General features: G+C 35.0%; 1 protein-coding gene across 2 annotated transcripts in view; it reads left to right on the top strand.

Moving 5' to 3' along the window:
• The window catches only part of LOC128216598 (reelin-like), a 64,931-nt gene that overhangs the window by 3,486 nt on the left and 46,847 nt on the right, over positions 1-14,598 (top strand). Inside the window, exons 5-19 of one of the 2 annotated variants that reach the window (XM_052923213.1) lie at positions 323-428; positions 768-864; positions 1,436-1,487; positions 2,364-2,460; positions 2,949-3,103; positions 3,346-3,662; positions 5,197-5,361; positions 6,567-6,715; positions 7,262-7,416; positions 7,734-7,849; positions 9,951-10,171; positions 10,568-10,696; positions 11,427-11,533; positions 12,107-12,170; positions 12,828-13,061. In XM_052923213.1, the coding sequence (XP_052779173.1) occupies positions 323-428; positions 768-864; positions 1,436-1,487; positions 2,364-2,460; positions 2,949-3,103; positions 3,346-3,662; positions 5,197-5,361; positions 6,567-6,715; positions 7,262-7,416; positions 7,734-7,849; positions 9,951-10,171; positions 10,568-10,696; positions 11,427-11,533; positions 12,107-12,170; positions 12,828-13,061 (2,164 nt within the window). Of the gene's footprint in view, positions 1-322; positions 429-767; positions 865-1,435; positions 1,488-2,363; positions 2,461-2,948; positions 3,104-3,321; positions 3,663-5,196; positions 5,362-6,566; positions 6,716-7,261; positions 7,417-7,733; positions 7,850-9,950; positions 10,172-10,567; positions 10,697-11,426; positions 11,534-12,106; positions 12,171-12,827; positions 13,062-14,598 lie in introns of both variants that reach the window. The other variant, XM_052923212.1, reaches the window with a different exon arrangement.

The following is a 14,598-nucleotide window of genomic DNA, read 5'->3' as shown; positions in this document are numbered from 1 at the left end:
TGGAATCAACTGGGCTAAGTGACCTTGACAAATAGTACCGTATTTATACTTCATGTTTTGTACAAGATAATTTGCAGTCATAGGCCATGTTGAACTTGTATGGGTCAAGAGAAAGCAAACACATAGCTTTGAATGAAAAATGGGCATTTATTTGAATAATCATTATAAAACTCTTCATTTATAAATAAACCTTCAAATGAGTAAGTGAGAAGTTTATAGTTATATCTTAAAACAGGTCTTCTGTTTGTTAGCATCATTCATATCAAAATGGAACATGTTCTAATGAGATGTATTCTTTTCTATACCGGTATATTTTTTCCAGCTCCAACAACCTCACCCCTGCGACCAGCCCTCGCAGAAATTCATTCTGACTCCATCATCTTCCGGGACGACTTTGATTCCTTTGACGGTTTTAGTCCTGACCATTGGTATGAGTTAACTGACTAAGAATGCACTGCTTACAATCTGAGAAAGAAAATGAAAAAATGGAGTTGTGACAAAATATGGTAGAGTTTAACTGTGTCATATAGAGGCTGTTCACTTTTCAACTATAAATGGAAATGTTAACGTTCTGCAAATTAGTAACAATTAGTTGCCAATTTGATCTTATGTGAGAAATCATGAAAATGAAGCAAAGTCAATCAATTACTGATTTATGAAAAGAATGTTTAATGTTTTGAAAAAAATGTGAAATTACAGAATTAATGCAAATTAAATATGATAGTTATATGAATACTATACAATTACTGCCATTGTTCTACCTCCAGGCAAGAGACTAAAGGAGCTAAACTTGGAACATCATGCGGATCCATCTTCTACGGAGATGCGGCTGTCTTTTGCGAGAAATCAGGTCACAGGACATTGGTAGGATATTTGTTAATGTATGTTATATTAAGTAAATTTTGGTGTTTATTTTAAGAATTGCTAAACAATTAAGGCAGGTGGTCAGGTGTAAAGCAAAAGTGGAAACCAGCTTTCTTACTTTTAGTGTTTGCGTGAATGTCTCCTTATCTAGCCTTTGAACATTGTGTTAACAATTACATTACCAACTTAATACAACCAATTAATGACTATAAGTTAAATTGTTGCAGCCATTTTAATCAGAGGCTTTAAAGAAAACAAAATCAGAATTGGTATGGTGATCCCATTTATTGAGACATGAGCATAAACACCAATTATCAATAAATATGCAATTCAAATGTTTGTTTAAAGATGCAATCTATAAATGAAGCAATTCTTTTACTATCTTACTAAATTGAGTTTGCTTTCACAACTAATGTAGAACTGCCTGAGAAGAATATTGCCCCAAGATGCACATAGCAATTTGTGACATGCTTTACATTTGTTATATACTGTGGTAAACTGTCCAAGAACCTTTCAAGGATTGTTATCTAATTGCCAGAATGTTAATAATTGCAATGTTACCTTTTTACAGGTAACACGGCCGTTGAATACCACATCTGCAGCGGTTATACAGTTCTTTCTAGGTAATGTCCATTTCTATTTGTCCTAAATATGTCGCATTATTTTTAAACTATTTATAGATTAATATATCTTGATTACAAATATTTTGTCTTTCTCTAAACATACCATACCTATTGACATTGATTTCACGATATAGACTTATAAACTATTATAATCCTTATGGGTCATGAGGCCTTAATTTCTCAAACAATCTCAAATCCTTTATGACAGAATCAATTAAGCTCTGCACACTATTTTTATTTTGGTTTATATTAATAATCTCTTATTTTGAATTTTATTTTTAAGATAGTCATAATCAACTTTTTATCAGAAAATACAAATAGGTCATATATAACAGAATCAATTAATCTCTGCACACTATTTTTATTTCTGAATCTATTATGCACTAGTCAATTGTAACCATGGCCCCCCCCCCCCCATGTCCGGGGAATAGCAGGGACTTTGACTTTCCGACAGCCAAGCCTGGGTAAAATCCCCGCACTGCAGGTACTAACTGCTGGTAAAATCCCCGCCAAATGACCCTGCACCCCAGGGACTCTAGGTAAGGCCCATTCCTCGCTATTTTTGGCGCGAAGACAAAACCACTGCAGTTCCTCGGCACTGCGGTGCCACCAGGAAGGTAAAAACACGGCCCATTTCCGTGGTATAGCTCCAGACCAGAGGGGCCGTGGGTACAATTGACTGGTGCATTAATAATCTCTTATTTTGAATTTTATTTTTAAGATAATCATAAAAATCTTTTTATTTGTTTTGTGAAATAAAGTTGAAGTGAGTATTCTGACTAATTAAAGTGAGGTATACCTAAACCAATTACATTTATGATGTTTTGAGAAATTTGGGCCTGGAAGTCTAATTTAGATTCAAACCTGTAACTTTAGGCCCAGGTCGATGTGGAACCAGTGACCAGGATGAAGATATTGTGGTTTCCTTTGGTCTAAATGGCTGTCAAAACTGGCTCGTTCTCGACTCAATCAGGTATACAGTGTAATCATGAAGATGATTGTTAGAAAGTTTATTCAACTCTTTATTAGACTGTTTAACATAATTTAAATTACTCTCTCCTTTTCTAAGTTTTAACTCAACATTTTGAACATGATAATTAAGAAGTCTACCTTAACATAAATACCACTTTTTTATCTTGTCCGTTATTTTGAAAAATAAAGTGTCCAGTTATTGTCAAAGGCCTAGTGTGTCATCTGCCTCAGTGTCAGTGTCTTTGTAGAAAAGTGTTGGCCTTAATGGCCATTACTCAAAATATATTCTAGATAATAGAATGAAGCTTGGAACACATACTGCCAGAGACAATATGCACATGAAACGCAGATGAATGAGTGAGGATGTATACATCTGGAAATGTTTACTGTTTTCTTCAATTATTTCGCATCTGTATGAGGGAGGAAAGAAGCTGGACTTTTGGGACTTGTATTACCTTCAGTAACAACTCCTTTTTCCCTTTTTACCAGACCTCCAACAGATGCCAATGCTTTAAAGACAGTGTTGATACGTCTCCCCCCGAAAGCCAGAGGCCAGGGCATCTGTTTCAAGTGGTCACAGGCCCCAACTGTACCTAGACCTCCAAATGTGATGCCCTATGGTACAACTACTCCAGCTGATTTTGGTAAGTGGGGAGAGGAATAGATGTTTTGTGCAAGGAATGTTTGGGGTCAGAGTATCCTGACATTGAGTTTCTTCATACGATTTATCTCAATATTTTTATACAACTTCTTGTAAAGAAATTAGACATACTGTCCTGCTGGTTTGTGTATTCAATAACTACTTACTAAAGGAAATCTTGTTCTGGGATACATTGGAATCAATTTTCAATCCATTTCTCAGGAGTTGGTCTACCAAACTTTTCAGACCACACAGAGGATGATGATGACTCTTATTCCCCATCGGAATTTGATATACTCGGAGAAGGCCATTCTGACAACGAATATCATGACACCACAAAACCCCCCAAAACAACACGTGAAACAACCACAAATTATGCTCCTGATGAATTTGATGACCCAGACTATACTACTCCGCCCTACTACCCAAGAACCACTAGTTATTCATACGATATTCATGCAGTGGAAGTACATGATGATCCAGATGTGTTGGCATCTCCAAGTAAAAAGAGTTCAAAGACTGGTGGGGGAAAAAGAAAACTGGTGTATAAAGTTAATAATAAGGTAAGGGCTTTTCCAGTTATATATAAAACATATCCCACAGGGGGAGGGCATTTATTTTCATAGTATATTTTTCATAGTTTATTAATGGGTGTCTTTTTCGCAGTTTGGACCCCAGGAGGGTAAATATCTTCATAATTTAGGTTCGATTTTAAACTACATGTACATACTAGGTTAAATCCTGTGAAGCAAAATTTAGGACTCAGATATTTGAATATAAATGCAGTGTTTGAAAATATATAGATGCATTCTCAGGACTGAATCTTTTGATTTTCTTAAACTACTACTGTTTATTAAACCTTAAATAAGTTTGTCCTTTCTTGCTCCATGTATCTTAATAAAAATCTTGTTTTATTTAATCAGTGGTTCATTTCATATTTTAGGCCATAAAACATGCATACAGCTTTGCAATTTTCACAGCGGCAAATATTTGTCTTTAAAATATTGAAAGGTAATATGAAATGTTTGGAATAAAATAAAACACTGGATGGAATTTAATCAAACTTAATTCAATGATATAGCATGAGAAGAAATGCAGTATGTATTTTAGCTAATGACTGAGTTATTGCCCATTGTGACTTTTTTTTGTCAGCAGCATAGTTTTACTTCTAAATTACTCAATGGATTTTGATTAAACAACATTCTTTGGTCAAGCAAAATGAAAGGAAATCCAGTGTACAATAACCTCAGATTTTATGCCTCTTTGAAAAAGAAATAGTTTGCCATTCCTATTTGTCAGTATTTTTTTTATATTTTAAAATACAACTTAAAAATTTGTTTTGACTAAATGAAATAAGAGACTTAAGCTTGTTATGCTTAAACTTCTTTGAGAAGTTGGGTCACGAAGATTCACTATTAAGATTTAAGGCAATGAAGTTAGACAAGCCATGACAGGAATCTACTAGGGCAGCTGCTGAGCCATTGCCTGTATTGTTATTCAAAAATATGGCACTTCTTAACGCTATTAGACATCACAACTTAAATATAAATACTTATACTTTCAGGTATTAGGTGAAGTTGGTCACGAGGCTGCGACATTGATTATTTTTGACTGTCAATGTGGCCCCTCAAAACTTCAGAATATTCTTCTTTATAAGTAAAGATGATTGTTGAAGTCGATCAGACAAGAGGCCTCGGAACCATTAAATTGTCTTGATGGTATATGATGGCACACATTCCCTTACCATTGTTGTTGTGACCATGAAGCAGGTTCCTCCCATACTTCAGATGGGTCAATCATTGGTATAATCTCCTATGATTTAAGGTTATAGGCGGTTAAGTGTAACAAGAGACCAAGGGAACATACAAGGGCTGTTAGACCATTGACCACAGGACCACAGAAATTGTACATTTCTAATCATAGTCTTTATCAATTTAGGTTCTAGGAAGTGAGGTAGATTTCACACACCAATTTTACCTTATCTCATTGAAATGGAATTTTTTCAGAAACAACAACCTTGGCCTTAGGGAAAAACACATGGAAAAGGATAGTTTGATTTTTTTTTATCTGGCCTTAAATATTTTATAATAATTTTAGGTGATAGGTGAAGTTGGACAAGAGGCCTCAGGAAGCTACCAGGGCTGCTGGGCCATCGATCATGTTTTGATAGTCAACATGGCACACGTTCCCTCAACACTGCAAGACGCGTTCAACCCTGTTAACCCAAGTGACTGGCTCTCACTGCCTGGGGCTTATTTTAAGGTTAGAATTGAGTTACGGTATATTGGTACAATCGGCCTTATACTGGTATACATAGTGATTGTAGTTTTGAGCCATTCAAAAATAATTTGTTTGGACATACCAAAATCATATCTTAAGGTGAATATATACATGAGGCTAAGTGTTTTTGTTTTTTTTTACACATTCTAACTTCAGTGTGTCTATACCGCGTGATAAATTATGACTTAATGGCTACAACAGAAGGCAACATTTTGCCTAGAATGATAACAGTTTACTTTTTCTTAAACATTGAATGAAACATAGTGCAGTATACACCACTAACAGAGCCATGCCTTTGGTCTTACACATAAGTTTGGATGAGAGATTTGTTTCTTTAAACACTTTGACAAACTTTTTCAAAAAACACTGCCTGCCGGAGCACTGTCTAAGCATTATTTTGGAAACAGGTCTGTCAGAGTGTTTGAGAAAACTTATCACCTAATCAAACGCCGTCTGTAAAAAGAAGGTCACATTTTATATAAATTTTAAGACTCAAATGCCAAGCAAAATGCTGCCTTCCATTGTAGCATTAAGGATGTTTATCATTTTGTGTATACGAACACTGAGCTTCTCAATTCAGAATAAAACAAAACAACCAAAAAAACAACAACAACAATGTAACAACTGGAAGGATTAGTACACAATTTGGTAAGCAGGTGTCTGTTGGGTTAGGCCAAATAAACTAAATTTCAATCAACCTAATCTATTAGTAACAGTAGGAAGCCATGTTTGTTAAAAGATAAATTGGGTTTTGGGTTATGAGGTAGAAATTTTTCCCTTCTTTAAAGAATCATGAATTGCTACTGCTCAATTATAAAAATTGCTTTTAAACATGAATTTTAACCATATTCTTTGTAGCAACAGTGTCACACTGAAGATAAAGTAATGAGTCAAACAGGGTCTGAGTATTTAGTTGTGACCTTGACATTTCTTTAATGGACTTGGGGATGAACTTATACTTAAAAAGAGTGTTATAGATCAGATCATTTCTAGCATCAATAACACAAAGAAAACACAGTGTTTGTCTCCAGCCACAAGATATTGGTAAGAAGATATAAAGCTGTAACCTTGACTTTTCTGTACTACACTCGTGATCTTATGACCTCTGATCTCTAATTCAGACTTAGTGAACTTATAAGTGTTAGAAACTCGTAAAAATTATACAGGAGGAAACCTTTTCTTTTCAGCAACAATGTCATTCTGAAGACACAGCTATGGTTTTCAATCATGAGTCACCAATGACGGCGGTATCTAGTCGTGACCTTGACCTTTCTGTAAAAGACTACAGGGATGACCTTATACTTGAAGAGGAGTTTGAATCAAAGTCACTACCTGGGTATGTAGTTGTCTATTAAATTTAAGTTAGCGGAATTGATAAGGATTAAAATGTTCTAGTGTTTGGTAACAAAGGTGTCAGCCTGTCGTCTAAGGGTTCATGGGTTTATGCCCAACCTGAGTAACATTCCCATGGCCTTTGTACTGTTTCTACCTAGGAAACAAATTTTTGAAGTATTTTTTCAGTTTGTAGCTTCCTTCACAAACCTGCTGAAATATTTTAGTATAAGCTAAAGGAATAATTTGGGATACAGACCACTGAAAGAAAAATACACTTGTAACTTAAATTTCCTTAAAATAATTTTCCTTGCAAAATATCCAATATTTCTATGTTTTAAAATCTCAATTAGATCTGTTTCTAACTATTTAAATCATTAAACAAGGTATAAACAACATATAAGATAAGAGACTATAAGATAATATTTTTGAGTGGGCAATACAACATAATTACACAACATAAGCTCATTTGAGCTTTTGAACCGACTATAAAAATAAATAAGCAAGTTCCATTTATTACAATTAATAAGTGACATTTTCCCTCTATAAGTTGGCAGGTATCGGGAGGCCACATTGATGTGCTGTGTGGAATTATTCATTCTGACAACTCTATGGTTTTCACTGGTCCAGGAAAGAGTAGGAAGATTTGTTCTCCATTCATCGACCCACGCAAGGCCGGGAACGTCCGGTTCAACTTTGGATTAGGTATGCTTTGTGTATTTTTGTGGCATACTGATAATAGCCAAAATTCTAATTGAATTAAAGATAAAAGCTCTTGATTTTTTACCATTTCATAAAAAAGGAGAAATAAATTCACATTGAATTTTGAGAATATTATGATGAAAAATGGCAATTTTATTTGGCAGCGGTATAATGCATAGGGTAAGCCTTGTCTTATTGTAAAAATGTGTTAAATTATAAAGTATGCATTAAAAAGAAATGAATCCCACAGGGAGTTAGTAATTATTTTTTGTAGGACCATTTATAGTATAGTGATTTAAATAAAAAAATATATTTTCTAGGTTCCGGTGGTTGTCATACTGATGGGAACATTAAAGCTGAAGTGATAGTTTTTATGGAGGACAAAAGTGAACACACCATCTACATTATAGAGACACTCTCTGTCAAGTCCTATGTGGTAAATTTATGATTTTCTGCCACAAAGTTTCCATCTATCATCCAACATTTAGATTTGAAAATGTAGCTAGCAAAATGCATATGTTTTCAAGAAACTTCATTTGTGACAATATTTCTGAACCCAAAACCCAAAACAGAACAGAAGGATTTTGGGTTTTTTATTGTACCATGGAAGAATGGCTGACACATAGGGATAACTATGTCCTGTGCTGTTGTCACACTTTCATTTCCATTTTTTTTAACAACTTGTTATTGAGTCTTTAAACTTGGTATACACATTTATGGTCAGTAGATTACCTTTGTGGTTTTGGAGTGACAGTAGGTTAACTGTCAAGGTTATTGTGACCTTTACTAAATATACAATGTATTAGTCCTCCAGGGCTGGTATTCAATATTGGTCTTAATTGGGTCAGGGTTCGAATTTAGACTCGCATACTCGCAAAATGCGAGCAACATTTGGAAATTGCGAGTGACTTTTATTCAAGCTCGCAAAATTCTGCGAGTGGCTTTTTCTAGACCACAAAATGTTAAAGGGAAAGTAGAATAAACATGAACTTAATTCCGCTATGTAGTCGAGTGTAAACAGCCTATAAGTGGCATGTTTACACTACCGGTATAAAGAAGACAGAACGGAGTCACGCTCTAGTAGGTTTTCAAAAATAGAACAAATACGGAAAAGGCCGAGTTTTATCTCGAATCTTTCCGGGATGCTCCGAGGCGTGCATAATACAAAGTAAATACGAATGACGTAATCACCTAGCTCAATCATTGGCTAAATTTAGCGCTTTTGCGCACTATATGTAAACCCCATCATCCTGTCAAAATGAATAGACTTCGTTGATCGATATATTTCATGGTCCAAAGTATCCACGCTACATTTACTGTTGCTCTTTTATTTTAAATTTATTATTTTATTGTTTTTAATACTTATAGACTTAATGAAATCTGTAGCGTGCTTGTCGAAGGGGTATTAAATAACCCGATGGCGAGGGTAAATATACAAAGTGAACAATGTCAAATTATTGGACAGCTTTGTTATCAAAAAGCTGCCAGCATCAGACGAGTCTTTCCATACCCCCCAAATAGAATAAGCCATCAACAAGTTCTAGTAGTCGAGTCACTCAAGATTGATACTTTTTAATATTCATAATATGTCTTAGGTTTTAATTTCTACTTTAATTATACAATATTATAAGGGAATAAAGCAAATAATAAAATTGCAAGTTGATTTGTCATTTTGCGAGTTGCCTCAAAATGCACTCGCAAAATTTTGCGAGTGCTCCTCAAAGTTAAATTCGAACCCTGTGGGTATAAGAATGATGTAGCTAATCGGATAGCTTGCTTTTTATAACTGACCAATAGAGTAAGTGAAATCAATGCTGATATGTGACCATAAGATAAACTAAAGCTATATATTGAATACTACCCCAGGCTGATGACAAGTCTGAGCCACAGAGCAGTTGCTTTTGTTAACCAAACACCCTTTAAACAGGTAACTCAGGAATCATCACTAAGTCTTTTATTGTTGTTTTTTACTTATTACTAATAAAAACATCAGCCATAAATTAGGCTTATCAAGCTGATTTAATGCCACTTAAACATTTAGGGGAACCATTGCTTGTGCCTGTTCTTCTAAAGCAATCAGAAAAGTGTTACAAAGGAAGACCACTACAAGCAGTACTATACCTGAAAGACTTCCATAAATTGAATACCAAATAAAATGCTAACATTTAAGAAACCATCTCTTTAGTGTTGATTCTACTTCAGCTTATAGAAAGGTTAAAGGTAGCTAAAAAATGGAGGCGGTGACCAAATCGACAGAGTGCTCCTTTGATCTTACAATTTTCACAATAACTCTTTAGGAACATTTTTTTGGTACTTTACATGTTTCCATCCGGACTAGAGCTATTCAAAAAGCAAGGTTCAAAAGTGAAATTAACTACAGACAAACAAAAAATTTGAGAGATTAATCTGCTCTTTTGAAATCACTGCAAATGTAATGTTCGTGTTTTTGGAACAATGAACACTTTTAAAAAAATAAAATAAAAGGCTTTTGACAAATTTAAAGATTACACCTATAGCCTTGAATGTCCATTTTCCAGGAACCTTCACTTGTGTCCGTTCCGCTGAAGCCAGTAGAAAGGTATGAAGAAGCAAGAATATGCTGGCTACAGAAATACAGTGGCGGACAGGATAAGAATGTTTGGGCAATTGATAACGTACAGGTTTTACCATTTATGCCGGAAAAATCATCAACTGCTAAGGATAAGGTGGCTCAGTTCAGTCTGAATTTGGAGTGTGGAAATAATCCACATAACAATGAGTAAGTTGAGTTTTGTGTTGAAATTGTTTGTCAAACTGTGTTATGTGAACCATTGAAGAATGATGAACAACAGAAAAATAGAAAATATTTCAATATTTAAAAGCTAAGTATTGGCTTAGGAAATTGAAACTAAGAACTCACAGAAATGTGATACTTGGCTTTTGAAGCTTTAAGCTTTCTGCAATCAAAAACATTTTATCAAAGTTTAATGAAAACAAGTCGTTGATTTATTTACAAATTGTATGTTTTATATGTGAATATCTAATTTATGAATATTTAACCAAGTGAGGTCATTTCCCTAATAAAAAAAACATTGTAATATTTTCAGATATTATTAAACCTTGTAGATTTTTCAGCAACCCTAACATTTATAGGAAATATCTTTTCACATTTTAGGGTAGAACTAAAGTATTCGACAAACTATGGTGAGAGCTGGTTTTCCCTCCATCAACCTTGCCTGCCTAACCAATGTGACGGAAAATACTTCCCTACAAATACACACTTCAAGTCAGACCAGTATAAAAGGTTATTATCTTTGTAATGTTATCGGAAGAAGGTAATCTGTTTTCAAGAGAAAAAATATCCTAGCCTTGTTTTGTCAGCAATGCATTCTTCTTATGCAAAAATGGTTACTTCAGCCATAACTTAAGAATGTGTTCAAGATACTCACCTGGAACTTGGTATAGATTTTGTCCATCTTGATAGGCGTGTGTGTAGTAAGGCTGGCTTTAGAAAAAGTCCATTTTTGCTGATTTTTCAACTGAGAAAAACAGAGGAGTATTATACCACCTGCATGAAGTGCTCTTTTTCGACCAGTTATTTACTACACCAGTGCCTGACCAACCAGTTTGACAGAAAGTACTTAACAGCAAATATTTAGTTCAATAAGTTCTACCAGTTTTGAAAGTTGGAAGGTAGGTTTCATGCACAAGAAAAAATGCAAGATAAGTCATTATTGGAAGATTGAACAAATGATTGTTTGTTCTTAAATTATTTGAAACTATTACATTATTATTCTTGTTGTTCCCAACTTAAATGCTATTAAAAGATTATAAGTATATAAAATACAAATATAACCAAAGACCTTATGAAAATTTCACATTACGACTGAAATAGTTATTGATAGAGGCCCATGGTTTATTTCAGTGGTGTTCATAATTATGAATAAAATAACTCGATTTGAACACTGTTGGAAAAAATTGTTTCCAACATGTAATCTGTGAGAAGGCCATGGAACTTATATTGATAATTTCAGATGGTATCGTTACACAACGCCTGTGCCCTATGCTGTCATGGTGCCTCACGTAAGGTTTCGCTGGCATGAAACATCGAGCAACGAACCTAACTGGGCCTTAGATAATGGTTGGTACTCTCATAAATAAATATTATTAATGAAGTATGGGTATACGATATTGAGGGCTGTGTTTCTTCTTGGCCTTTTGACCATAGCATTGGGTCTGCTACACTTTTGGACTTTCAGAAATGTGCAGTGCTGCCAAACCTAAAGTTCCAAAACAAAATTAATCAAAAACAACAACCCAGTTTAAGAAGTCCTATGTGTCACTTACTGGAATCCAGGGTCACTAAGGCTTATAGAAGATGACATGTGAGATGCACCAGGAATTTCTTTAACAAGAGTGCAAAGGGTGTTGCATCACAGTCATACCCTTTTTAGAAAAACATAATTTGTTATTGGGTGAATGGGTAAAGGTTCTTAATGACCTTCTATGTGAGAAAACGGATGGAACGTTTTTCCTTTTAGCCCTGGATAGTTTAGTTTATACTTATTTATTTTAGCTGAATTCATCATAGCTTAGCAAATTACACGTGTTCCTTTTTATGCAAACATACAAGCTCATCATCAAATATTTAAAAGTAAATAACGATGCCGGTAACAAGTTGTTCTGAACAATCAGCCCTCTGTTATATTTTCAGTGTACATTGGAGATTGCCCTGAGGGATGTAACGGTCATGGAAAATGTTTGGAGGGTACTTGTAGGTTAGTACATGATTGGTCAAACTTTCATTTTTAGAAATGTCTGTATTTCAAGCTCACCTGTTTATCCATCCTGTCTGTTTTTCAAAGAAAAGAGTTGAAGGTAGTGCCATAATCTTGGTGGTGTTGTTACATTAGGGGCATGTAAAATGATAAACCTTGGCCAAGCTAAACATTTGGTTTATGTTGCATGAAGAAAATAGGGAAAGTGAGTAAGTAACCAAGAAGCACTAGCATGCTTCATGGAATTTGATCGTGTGCCCTACTGCATTCATACAGTGTTAATGCAAGAAGAAATGTGATTAATCCTAAAATGAAGTCTTTCTTTGCATTACATTTGCCATGTTGAATATTGAAATGTAAAGCGAGTTTCTTTGTATGCATTTTGAAAAGGGCCTTGAGGCTGAACCTCTGAACCTCAGTAGATAAATAAAGGATTCAGACTAAAAATGTTTATGAAAATTAAAATTTTGTTATTGTTAGACTCGAACGAAGTGTGCTGCAATAATTTACTGTATGTTCTTAATTTATTTCATATTTTTTAACCCTGTAAGTATTAAATTTATTTGGTAGTTGTGTTTGATTCTAAGTGATACAAAAAAGTATAAAATCATGAATGTAAAATTTCTGAAAAGAATATAGTATCATAAAATATTTCAGGTGTGACTTTGGATACACTGGAGAATTATGCCGGAAACCAGTGGCGCAAAACCCTGCTATTTTGCTTGAAAACTTTGAGGGAACCAGTCTTGTACCAAGCACTGGGGTGGAACACATTCTTGGTGCCAGTCTTAGTTATGACTGCGATGTTGTGTCAACTGGGAAAGCCGCTGTGTTTAATCAAGATGGCCGTCGAGAGTTTGTCACAGCCGAGTTGAACACAACTAACACAATGTAGAAACAAAGGATTTCTGATTTTGTTATCATTATTTGGACATTTTAATATTTCCATACCTTTATTTAAAGGCCCCTTCACACATAGGTGAATCCATCAAACGCAGCCTGGCGAATTTGGTAATTTTTTCAATTCTGGCGAATTTTGACCGAAACTGTTTTAAAATTTGTTACACAATTTGAACTATAACGAAAGGTAAACGTAGGGGAACTATTTGTTGCGAATGATTTAGGAAGTGTGACGAACGGTTACTGTTATTCGCTAAAATGCAAGATGAAAAATGAATCGCAAGAACAAATTTTGTTCTCACCTTTAACGATTACGAAAGTAAACATGCGAACCAAAGCGCAACTTTGTGCATGCTTCCGAAGCCGTCCGAATCTTTCCAAAAGCGTATTTCTGCATCTGGCCGTTACCGGACGCAGTACACGACTGGCGAAAACCAGGTGGGGTCAATTTGCCTTCTAACTTTGTCCAACTCGACACCACGTCGTATTGCTGTTTGACTGCTGTTTGATTTTCAACTTTTTTGAAGTCTTGTAAGTGCATGGATAGTAGTCTTCGTGGTACCACCCGTCCCCTATCTGCTCCAGTTCTGTTGTCTGCTCCGGATGCTTCATCCAGTTCACGGGCCATCACACCACGTAGTCGGTGAAGCACCTTTGTGAGACTTTGTCAGTGATGTATATGATCACTGTATTTGCTGCTTTTGTATCATTGTATGTATGTTGATTACATCTGAAGTCCTTTTTAGAATTTCTTGTCTTAGTATAATTACTTCTCTTGTACTTTTGTCCCAATACTTCGGGTATACTATTGTAGTGTCTTCAATCACTTTATTAGGAATTGTCGAAGGCGCGGCGGCTGATCTGGGTCTACACTTTTGCAACACCATAAGACCCATTTCCCCTTGATATGGCCCAATTTAATTAATATTGCAAAGTTTTGATGTTATTTACAATTGACTTCCATACCATTTTTAAGTTAAATATTTATTTTCCTTTCTTCATCAATATTTTGAAATTAATATTTTGATACATTTCTTTTTTTTTAATTATTAATTAGACTTTGAGTTCACAATTATATTTTCGAAAACACTCAATTTTAACCTATAATTTGGCACCCTCCTGTCTTGCCATGGCACACTCCCCGCTGAAGAGATGATCCAATGTTTCATAGTATGCTCCATTCCCCCAAGAACCAGGTCGCCTCTTCTGTCCTCTTCATTCTGCATAGTGGGTTACCTCATCCTCATCAAGTTGTGGAGAATGCAGCATGTCTTGAAAATCAGCCTCACTGTGGATTGACTGTGGTTCATCTTTGAGATGAGTATCTGAAACGACCGAAGACAAATATTGCCATGCGTAAAAATTTAACGTGAAAAAGATTGTCTATAAATGGAATTCCATTCGAACTTCGATAGGTTTGATAACTTCGGTTGGTTTGAATTTATGCTTATCGAACAAATTATTTATAGACCAAAACATAAAGGTTTTTGTTGTGTAAGCAGTTTGACTGTATGTTTGGCAAAAAAGA

This window comes from Mya arenaria, chromosome 14 (assembly GCF_026914265.1).
Source record: "Mya arenaria isolate MELC-2E11 chromosome 14, ASM2691426v1".
NCBI classification, from domain to species: Eukaryota; Metazoa; Mollusca; class Bivalvia; order Myida; family Myidae; genus Mya; species Mya arenaria.
The sequence above is the reverse complement of the archived record's forward strand: the minus strand, read 5'-3'. Positions and strand labels throughout refer to the sequence as shown.